We start from the raw sequence: 11,973 nt of genomic DNA on the forward strand, positions 1-11,973 counted from the left end.
GATTAAAAGGGGCAATAAATACGGGTAAATAATGCCCAGAAAAGGAAACTCAAATAGACCTTAAATATATTAAAAAATGTTCAACTTCATTCATAGAAAACAAATGTGCATTTAAAATTAAAATAGGGACACACATTTTAGCTTAAATTCAGAAGTAATTCAAGTGACGGAATAAAAAAATGAATATATTGACATGCTATGCAAATATTAACTATTATTACTATCTTTCAAATAATTTTATAACTTTTGGGTTGTTTGAATGAAAAACACTACACATGGGGCGCCTGGGCAACTCAGTCGGTTAAGCGTCTGATTTCAGCTGAGGTCATGATCTCACAGTCCATGAGTTCCAGCCCCACGTCGGGCTCTGTGCTGACAGCTCGGAGCCTGGAGCCTGCTTTGGATTCTGTGTTTCCCTGTCTCTCTCTGTCCCTCCCCCCCATCACGCTCTGTCTCTCTCTCTCTCTCAAAAATAAATAAACATTAAAAAAAATATTTTTTAAATACGCTACACACTATGGACCACAGATGGACCAGAACCCTCAGTGATTATTAGTTCTATGTTCTAAAACGTGGATGCATACATTGTTTGGGAGAAGGTAGCAGGCTCATTTTCAGATGACTGAAATGTAACCTAATCAAAGATGTACCAAATTAATACAGTACAAAAGCTGCAGTCCCAAGACATCCATTCTTTTCCACCATTTATAGAATCATAGTAGAAACATTTATTTAGGTGTGAAGGTCCAAAGTATGCCTGCTTTTATCTTATTCTTTTATTCTCTCGATTGAAGAAATAACCGGAACACCACACTTAAAGACAAGTCTACTTCTTGTCAAACTGGGTGTTTGATATTTTGATAACATGTAAACTTCTTGTGTGGATCCTTTTTTCTAGAAAATCAAACAAAACATGGAAAGACTGATAACTGCTCTGGTCTCAGTTCCCTCTAGTTCAATAACTAGAATGAGAAATTGGGTGATTTGGACTGACAAGTCCAAGTACAATAAGGAAGCCTGTCCAAAAGACTTAATAGAACAAAAGAAAACATGAAGAAAAAAGAAAAGGAAAGAAAGAAAGAAAGAAAGAAAGAAAGAAAGAAAGAAAGAAAGAAAGAAGAGATTTAGATTATTTCTGAGATTTGGAGAGCCAGGTACCTTTATTTCTTCCTGTAAATTCAATACGGAGAAAAGGTAAAGGTAAATGATCTCTCTTAAAAGATGTCAACAATCCCTGACAGTGGAGAATATATTTCTCCCAATAAAAGCAGACTCAAAGTAGGTAGAAGAATTTCTTCTGTAAGACAAGGTAAAAACACAGAATGCTGTCACTACAATAGCTAGGAGATTTAGAATATCTGCTATAGAGAGATTAGCCTGACAATAAAAGAATTACAAATTCTAAAATCAGCAAATTCTAAGCACCAAATCTCAAAGAAAATGGATTTCTTTATTTTTTTAAAAAACACGGACAGTAGATTTTCTTTGATGAGCAAAACTGCTTTGCACAATGAATGCATTTAGTAGTTCCAGATATGAGTCTTAAATTCCAATTTAAAAACATTCTTTAAGCGACAAGTACTTAAAGCATAATACAGTATATCAAAAGAAAAAAACGGCATATATACTAGAAGGGGCTAAAAACTTTAAAGCAGAGATCCCTTTCTGCAAGAGTTAGAAACTAGAAATGATCCCACAGATTGCCCTAGTTTGTTTATACTTGCTATAAAAAAACACATTTTAGAGGCAGTGTGATATAGTAGAAAAATCACAGGCTATAGTAGAAAAATCACAGGCTAGTGTGATAAAGTAGAAAAGTGCTGAGCTTGAATTTTGTCATCTGTAACAAAAAGGGGGGCTGCCTTCCCCCTTGCTGGGCTGTTGAGTTGTGGCAGGAACAAATAAAGCACCAGCATCGTATACAGGGTGCATGTAGACATGCCCAAAATGCAGTCACTATTATCATTAAAGTTTAATAAAGGAAATCAGTACTTGAACCATGTGAAAATGAGGAGCTAGAAGCCAGTCTAGAGTTATGTTTGAAAACTAGTTAAACAAGAGAATACAGAATAAAAGGAAAACCAGTTAGCACCGAAGGAAAAAGAGAGACAATGAATACACAACCCCACCCTTCAAGGAGTTTGAAATTCTTTTACCCAAAGAATCACTTATTGAGCCATGACTTTGTTCCAAGCATAAGTCTGAGCGACGAGGATAGAAAAGAATAAAGACAATCAGGGCTTGAAGGAATTGAGGGTTGAAATAGGAAAGCACATAAGCAGAGCACATGTGAGGAGTGGGCAAGAGAATACGGAAGCAGAGAGTAAATGCCACCTAACTCAATTTGGAGCCTCACAGAAAGTCTTTAGATACAAGGCAACCCTCAGGATGGGTCTTGAAGAAAATAAAGGATCTTGCTCTTCAAGTGACAAGCAGAGGCCCAGAGATGTGAATGAGCACCAGATTCAGGGTGAGTATGTCTATAGCCTGGGAGGCAGTGGTTAGAAAAAGAATCTGCAGAATCATCTTGGGATCATAGGACACTAAAGACCTCGGACATTCTCCCGGAGGTAGCAGGGAGCTAATGGGTGGCTTTAAGTAGGAGGGTCAAATGATTAAATCACCTGGCTTTTATCGGAAATCACTCTAGAGACAATGTAAACTGAAGGGTAGGGAGTGAGCAGGATAAGGGCCTGTGGCCACAGAAATCCAGTTAGAGTAAGATTACAACCACATAGATAAGAAACAGAAGATCCGAACTAAACAAGAAGCAATGAAAAGGAGGTGAAGAGCCAGATTAGGGCATTTCTAAAGTAAAATCTCAAAGACTTGATAACCAATTAGATGTGTGGGCAGTCCAGGGCGACTCAGATTTCTAGCTCGGAGAAATGGGTGGGAGGTGATGCCAATAATGGAACCAGAAAACACAAGAAGGCAAATAGATTTCAGAGACTAGGAAAGATTATTAGTTCATTTGGGGACATGTGAATTTTGAAGGGTTTAAGGGAGATAGATAGTTGCATTAACAGCTAAGAAAGAAAACCAAAACATATCTTCCAGGGAATTTATAAGCCAAGAACTATATTTGACTGTTTAAATTACTGAGAAGCTCTTCAATTGCTCCACTTGCTAAATATGAACTGTGCCGTAGGTAAAGTTGAAGTCTCATCTTTTTTTTGTTTGTAGGCTCTGCTAAACCAAAATGCATTTAAAACTTCGTATTTAGACTATATCAGCAAATATACACTGCCAGGGTGAACCCAACTATCTCTGCAGCAATTGCAATTCTGTGCCTTTTACTGTTGGCACTTCTCCCATCGACTTGACTAGGACTGAATGCTAGCACACCCTCAATTCTTTTTATTCTCCACAGGCATAATTCTATAGTATGACACAGCCCTGGAGGAGAAGAGTACTCAGCTCTGTGGCCAGAAATCAATCTCTCCCTTTCCTAAGAGGTGAAAGTTAGCTCCCTGGGCAAGATAGATGCATGCAAAAGAAGAAAAAGGGAAGAACACATCAATTCCACTGCATTCTCTGGGACCCCTGTTGGAGTGTAAAGGCATTTTTTAGAAGAGATAGTAAGAAGAAACACCTTAGGTTTCAAGATGGATGTCAGCCTGTGGAATATGGAAAGGTTGAGAATTTTTACATCAGGCACAGATGGCACTATAGTCCTACCAAGATATTAACCTATCACCTCTGATGACTTACTGTGACAAAGCACTCTGACTTTAAAGACATTCCACGCCTGGCCTAATTGACTTTCCCTTCTCCTCCTGCCTTTACCTTTCGCCCTTCGCATCCTTAAAGATCCCCCTGTTAGCCTCAATGACAATGCTACACAAACTGGCAGAGCAAACACAATATTGTCTTTGTCCTTATCATATACGTGCCAATCATTCCCACCCAGAAGTCATAATCATTATATAAAACGTTCAGATCATTCACCCACAGAAATTATTCTTCTCTCATCCAGTGGTACACAGCCCATTCGTTGCCTATACCTCTTGAATACTCTTACAGATTTCCAACCTTTACTACAGTAATTTTTGCATACTTTTATCATCCTCTTTGAGAGAAAGACAAGCCCGATTTATTCCAAAGATCCTAGTATAATGGTTTTGTATATAGTCAGTGATGATTAAATATTAAATACTGTTGAAGAAATGGTTGAATGATTGATTATTGATGAATAAAGTAAAGATTTCATCAGACAGACTACCACTCTAAAAGTGCGTTGGGTCTAGCACATCCCAGACACTGGTAACTCAGGACTTCAATGCTTTTTTTCATGCCAGAAGAGGGTTCATGCCTTGGCCTTTGGTCTATAGGTGATACCAAAAGCCAGAGCCTAAAAAAAATTACATTGTGAGCGTAACTTCCATTTTTAACATATTAGTTATCAATTTTCCTCTATATAATAATGTCAAAACAAAATTATCTAATATTTTTAAGGACTGTATAATAAGGCTTTTCTTATTATTTGTATATTTCATTCATTAAAAGAAATGTACGTGTGATAAAGACATAAATCCAATTCCTTGCTTTTAATGTTTCTTTTGAAAAAGAACAAGAGCACAAGTGTGGGAGGAGGATGGACAGAGAGAGAGACAGAGATTCCCAAGCAGGCTTGGTACTCTCAGCACAGAGACCCACAGGGGGCGCAACAGCACAAACCGTGAGATCATGACCGGAGTCAAAATCAAGAGGTAGACACTTAACCAAATGAGCCACCCAGGTGCCCCAAGACATAAATCCACTTCTTATAAATCAAACAATTTGATCACTGCATGGAAGTTATGAGAACTCCTGTGATAAGCCCTCTATAGAGTAAAGAATTCATCTACAAAGTCAAGGAATGAGAATAAATAATTCCCTCCTCCCTCTTCTCACTTCTCTCCTCTCTCTCCCCCTCCGTCTCTCTTTCTAATTTTTAGTAAACCTAGAATGAAGTTTAAATAAAGAACACTATTTAGTTGACCACAGCCAACCTCAATGCAAGAGTGCATAGTGGGGAGTGTCTTAAATCTAAAACATGGTTAGAAGAATGAGAAATGGATGGAAATCATCCCATTTCAAAGCAGTTCACAAGGTTTGCCCAGAAACAGGCCTGGTTAAGAAGTTAGTAAGATGGAAGCAGCCCAGTCTAGAGTGTGGCAGACAACCTGTCCTGGAGATCGTTCTTTGCAGATATTATATTCTTGGGTTGGTTTTCCATCCAGTGAAGGCTAAGATATCCATAGACACAGACTAACAGACCCCATTCCTTATCTGTAAAGAGGGAGCACCCTGTTGAGAGACTGGCGTTAATATTCTGAAAATAATCTGACATCTTCCACGTTACTTGTAGATAGATGATGAGGAGTCTGAGAGTCTGATGGGACAGCTGACTAAATGTGACTAGCTCAACTAGGCTAGGTTTACCCCTATGCCCTTGGCAAAATGTGAAGCAAAACCCTCTGTCCGGTAAGTTGGGCCTTATATTCACTAAGATTTCAGATGTAAACTCAGCAGGGTTTCATGCATACAGAATTACAGAGCGTGCTTAGTAAATCTACGTTTTAGAAGAACAAATGTGAGAACACTGGGTTTTGCATGAATAGCAACTGTAGTACACAGAGTTACAAGATGGCTCCCAAGATTCTCAACTCCTTGTATATACACTTTGATCCCTTTCTCTTGAGTGTGGACAGAACAGATGACTTTAGAGATGTGATTAAGATCCATAATCAGTTGACTATGAGTTGATCAAATGGGAGATTCTCCTGGGCAGGCCTGACTTAGATGAACTCTTAAAGGAGAGACCCTCCTGCTGCTCTTGAAAAAGTAAACTGTTTGGTTGTGAGAGGGCCTATAAGAGAGGACACGTGGCAACAAACTGAGGGCAGCTGCTAGTTGCTGAGAAAAGTCCCCACCTGACAGCAAGAAAATGGAGAACTCAATCATAAAATTGCAAGGAATTAAATTCTGCTAACAACCACTCGACCTTGGAAGAGGGCCTTGAGCCTCAGCAAAGACCATAGACCCAGCTGACAACCTGTTTGCAACCTGTGAGACCCTGAGCAGAGGACCTAGTTAATCCTAGATGTCTGGCCTACAGAAGATATGACATAATAAGCCACTAAGCTTGTGGTAATTTACTACACAGAAAAAGAAAACTAACAAGGAACTGGCTCCCTAAACAAAGAATAATAAAAGAGACTACTAGTAGCATATAAAAAATTTTTTTAAAGAGTCTTTATAAACTATTTGGGAGAGATATCTCTAGAATGTTAGCTATTTCCTTGAATGTTTTCATGTAATAGCCTTTTATAGACAGACCCACACATAATGGAGCTCATTCTTTTTTACTGGCTAAATGCCTTTGCTGATATTCTCCAAGCTACAAGCCTGCAAAGACTTAGGAAGATCCCCACTACTGTCCCACCTCGTTCTTCCCTCCTCCTATAGCACTGGGTTCATTACCCTTCTCTCTATGCTTCTGATGTGAAGAAATCTATGTATTTGATGAAAGCATGAAAAGAAAGATGGAAAAAAAGAAGAAAAGAAAGATGAAAAGAAAAAGCATTGCAATTGCCTCTCTAAAGGAAGCATTTCAATTTTAAAAAATCTCCTTGGACCATTTTAAACAGTCTATACAGGAGTACATAAAATATATGTAAATATGAATGAGTTTCTAAACCACTGTTATTCAGAATACTTTGGAATCTCCTTGATAAAGTCCACTGAGCTACGAACTTCCTTTAAAGCTTAAATCTTATCTCACTAACCCCAAAGGAGAAGTATTCTGGCCAAATTTTAACGTGACTGGAAAATGTATGCTAATATACAGCTATGAAAATGTAGACTAGGGACGCCTGGGTGGCTCAGTGGGTTAAGCATCCGACCGGCTCAGGTCATGATCTCGCGGTCCGTGAGTTCGAGCCCCACGTCAGGCTCTGTGCTGACAGCTCGGAGCCTGCAGCCTGCTTCAGATTCTGTGTCTCCCTCTCTCTCTGACCCTCCCCCGTTCATGCTCTGTCTCTCTCTGTCTCAAAAATAAATAAACATTAAAAAAAAATTTTTTTAAATAAAAAAAAAGAAAATGTAGACTAATTATATTTGAAAATGGACACTTCCTTCTGAAAGTTTTATATGAAGGAAAGAAAAGAGTTCTTCTCGAATGGTACCAAATATTTGTACTAAAACTATTTTTAAAATATGTACTTACCTGTTTTCTACTACACTTTCCCTTTGTCCAGATTTATATTCATGTGCTTAGCACAAAAGTCTACTCAGAAAAGATTTTTAAAAATATATTAGACATAATAAATGTGGGAAAAGTAAACTAGATACAGATCATAATGTTTTAACATTCATTGTGTGTGTGTGTGTGTGTGTGTGTGTGTGTCTGTCTGTCTGTCTGATTTAGAGTGTTCCCAGTGAGAAGTGTGGTTACATGTAATGAGTCAAAAAAACTCATTGGCATTACTTTTTTGTCCTAATAGGGTATAGATATTAAAATGTGCAAGGTTCTGTTTTTCTAACTCTCATTGCACTTCAATTAAACAGAAGCCAGAAGAACATATTTCAAAAGTAAATGTATTATAGAGTAGTTTTATATAACAAGATTTATATTTTCCAACAGTTTTTAAAAATTGCATATTGGAAAAAATAATTTCCAATTAAGGGTTCATGATTGTCTTTCAATCCTGAGAAAGAATTCACTTCTTAAATACTAAAAGTAAGAAATGACCTATTATATAAAACAATAATGTGTCACCAGGTGATAAAATATATTGTTAACTTCTTTTATGTTGCCCTGTGATACTATTTCAACTGATAAATTAGTAAGATTATGTTATAAGCTTTTATTGTTGTAAACTTATTTTTTTTCTGGGAGAAGTTTTGAATGATGTTTTGTTTTATTATTTTCCATTACAATATTAATTCAGTAGGGCTAATGATAACACTGTATGGTGGTTAAGTTAGCAAGGTGGTTTGCCAGGATTATTGTTTGTTCTCTTATTTTTTCATCAGGATTACCCAATATAAAATGAAATAAGAAACTAACATGACTATAAAGTATACCTAACAAATAAAGCAGACAATGTGCCAGTAAAAAACATATTACGTTCCAAGTATAATAACATTATTCACTTTCTGTAGAGCTTTTATTTGGGCAGGTGGTAATTTTGCTAATTTAGAAATGGTTTCATCTTGCAAAAAGTTTTAACTTGCACAAGAAAATATATACTATAAAAAATCAAGAGAAATAAGGATGATCATAGGAAGAGTTACAGGGATAGTACTTACACTTAAAATTTTGTCAACACAGAAACATAACAGAATATGATAAAATACTTAGCCAAGGAAATGGTATACCCATGATTGTAGATACAGCAAAATTTGAGGCTAAAAATTTATTTAAAGTATTTTTTTAAGTTTCAGGTTATTTAAACCATCCTGCAATTCAAAAGAGAAGTAAATGAAAAAATACAATCCTCTTTCCTGGAGTGGGGTTTGCTGGGACGGGTATTCATTAGATGTTGTAAAAAAAAAAAAAGTCTTGCCAAAGTCAACCATTGTGTTACTCATCATTTTAAAATTTGTTTCACTGATTTTCAGACTGATTGCATGCATAGTGGTCCCCTCCAGGAATCCCCCAGACCCTGTGGAGCATAGACCAAGCATGTTCTCCAACAATTTTGGGGTTTTTTTGTGATTTTTGTTCTAAATGCTAGTATATAATGATGGTCTTCTTAAATAAGAACTTAAAATTTCTAATCTTCCATTTTATTAACGTTAATGTTTAGTTTTAAAAACAAAGGCTATTCACTAGCCCTCTGCTTACCAAATGTAACAGTGAGAGAAAGAGACAAAGGTATCTCATTCTGATGATCGAAAACCCCTCTCATTAGTAAATCATACCTAAATATATTGCTGCAGTAATTCCCAGGGCTGTGCTGGGATGATTCACTACACACTGCACTTCATTCAACTTTAAATGACAATGAGATAAGCAAATACCATTGATCAATTACCTCATTTTCAAAAGATGCTTTTGGGATCCTTGTTGAGTCTTTGGGGTTTAAATTTGCAACTTCAAGAAGAAACATTCACATGAAACTAATCAGTTCCTAAGGAAATAATTAGTAGTAGCCACAATCACATATGGTTGAAGTCAGCAGTGGTGATTTTGGTGGTGGAGGTAATGGCAGTGGCAGGGACTAGAAGTTTTATTACAATATTTTCTCTTATTATCTAAAGAAGGCACATATATAATTGCACTGCACTTCACCAATATGACACATGTCGAATATAAAAGGGGACAGAATGGTTAAAGCTAAAGTTAAAAACACTGGAAGAATATCCACACCTTCTATCATGAGTAGGGTGGATATCAAAAATTAAAATTAAACAAAATCAAGTAAATGCTTCATTTCCTTCCTATGTAAACTTTCCAACTATTCCTAAGGCACAAAGTCCAGGACTTTATTCCTACATAATAGAAACGTGTATATTTCACAGTATATGTGCATGTGTATATTTCACAGTGTGCGTGCATGTGTGTGTGTGTGTGTGTGTATACACACACTACTGGTGTGGACATAGAATTAGATGTGCTCTCTCATGTCAGCTCCAAGAAATATACCATCACAGTAAAAAACAATAGTACTTGAACCACAGAAAAGCCTTTAGAATAAATAAATGACTTTCTGGGAGTTTTTGTGAAAGAGGCAGAAAAAGGAAAGACAGCACACAGAAGCAACATAAGCTAGGAAGAAGGTGGGGATACTCATAGTGAAACCAACTGAGAGAGAGAGAACTTGTCAGGGGTAAAAGTACAGACTCCTAAGCCTGTTGGGAAGACCAACGGGCTCATGAGGAGAGCCTGAGAAGCCTGGGAAGGAACGCGGACCTGACCGTGGTCCTGAAAGAGAACAACTTGCAGGTGATTCCCAACAATCTACAAGCATTCACACAACACCATATCCTTATTTTCAACTGTAGCTTAAACAAGCTAAACGTCCAATAATACTATCCCTCAAAAAAAAAAAAGTCTACACTTTCTCATATGATCAGATGTGCCTTTATAATGTCCAGCTCTTCCCTTCCCAATAGTCTCTCCTAAAGGGTTAGGATAATTTCAGGAATGAGAGGTGCGCTATTCTATCATAAAACCAGGAATCAAGATTCTGACAAACTCACAACGCTTCGAATTCTACAGAAAGCTTACACTTGGCAATCCTGACTCTAGTTTGAATTTCTTGAACTCTGATGGGAAATCATGCCTATCCGAAAGACCTGAAGGAATGATGCTCCATGGAAGCATAACATTACAAACTCACCCCATAATCTAGACAGACTTGAAACTCTAAAAAGATAAGGTGGCAATTCAGTAACATGGGCATTCCCACTTTCACCCCATAAAATCCATTAAAAAGAAAAACAATTCCATAAAGAGGTACCAAAATACAGGTCCCACAATGAACATGGGCATCGATCTTCAGGCTCTTTTCTAGCCCTCACAAACCCAGCAAGTCAAGGGGGCCAACTACACCAATCCAAAGTGTTAATACTACACCTAACCATGGGTGGAAGGAAATTTCTCCGCACAAAAGACACCTCTGCAAAAACGGAAGGAATTTCACTCCGCTGGTGCAAAAAAAAAAAGAAGGTGGGAGAGAAAGTAATCTATACGTGGAAAATCATTCTCAGAAAATATCATACAACTCGTCGAAGTGCAAGACTTACGTGTTCCGTCAAAACGGGTGGCGATGGTGTCGAGGAAGGTGTTCTGGGGCGCCAGTAATCCTTTCATAACCGGCATTTTTCCAGCGTGGTGTGAAATTCTCCATCAAAGTTTGTCCAGACGGATGGTTCAATAGGAAAGTGCCAAGAAGGGAGAAGGGGAGCGTGCTGACGGCAGCGGAGGGGGACTTGGCGCGGTGCTGGGGCTGATCAGGAGGTGGAGGATGGAAGGAGAGAGGGTGCGCGTTCCAGCCGCCGCTGCTCCGGCAGGAGCCTCTCCGCGAGCGCTCGGCGAGCCCGCCCCGCACCTCCAGGCTCAGCCCGGCGCAGGCTCCCTCTCCCGCCCCCTCCACCTCCGCCAGCTGCCGGAACCCCCCACCGTCCCTCCGCGGGCGGCAGTGCCCGCCGAGCGCCGCCTCGCCTCCCACCCCGCCCGCTCGGGAAGAGCCCGCCTTGGCCCGGGGCGCCGCGCCCTGACCTCAGGCGCTGGGGTCGCGGAGGACGGCGCTCGCCGCAGGGCGAGGCCGGGTGGCGCCGAGCCTCCCTGTTTCCAAGGGGCGCGGGGAAACGCGCGCGAGCACGACTCCCACCCCCCAGGAGCCAGTGAACAAAGACCCCTTTGTTCCCGCTCCGTCCCTCTCCCGGGGAGACCGGAGTCCCGTGGGTGTGGTACCGAAGAAGGGGAGGAGACAGGTTGGGGCAGGTACCCGACCACGGCCTGGCGCTTGGGAGGGGGTAGTTCCCCCACTGGTGTCCCAGGGCGCTGAGGCAGCCTAGCGCCCCAGGGGGAGGTGGCCCCTTTCCGGCACACCTGAGTGCCCGCGATTGGAGCAGGGCAGCTTGGAGTTACTTGCGCGGCCCCCTCCCCAGTCACCCGGGTCTTTCCGCCTGAAAACTAGTCCAAAGCTCCCGGGGTTTTCCAACTCTCCTTGCCGGGCTCAAAAAGGGGGTGTTTCGGCCCCTTTCCCCAAATTGCCATTGGTCTCCCCAATCCATTCTTAACTAAAAGAAAATAATAAAAGCGATTTTTTTTTAATGGACAATGATGGTTTCTCACTCCCTGGTGAAATGTACATAAAACATTACTAGAAAAGTTTTGTTTTTATTGATTTGCAAAATACAGTGGAAGTAAACCCTGTAAGGTTGCCTTGTAAAAAAACAACTTCAACACCAATCAGCCCAGCCTGCCCCCTCTCCACCACCCCACCGCCCCCACCCGCCCCTCAACAACCCCAC

General features: G+C 39.9%; 1 protein-coding gene across 1 annotated transcript in view; it reads right to left on the minus strand.

The window, feature by feature from the left end:
• The window catches only part of KCNH8 (potassium voltage-gated channel subfamily H member 8), a 355,504-nt gene extending 344,688 nt beyond the window's left edge, over positions 1-10,816 (minus strand). Inside the window, exon 1 of the mRNA XM_030329693.1 lies at positions 10,741-10,816. Coding sequence (XP_030185553.1) covers positions 10,741-10,816 — 76 coding nt within the window. The remainder of the gene's footprint in view (positions 1-10,740) is intronic.
• Positions 10,817-11,973: the final 1,157 nt, after the last annotated feature.

Source organism: Lynx canadensis, chromosome C2 (assembly GCF_007474595.2).
Source record: "Lynx canadensis isolate LIC74 chromosome C2, mLynCan4.pri.v2, whole genome shotgun sequence".
Taxonomy (NCBI): Eukaryota; Metazoa; Chordata; class Mammalia; order Carnivora; family Felidae; genus Lynx; species Lynx canadensis.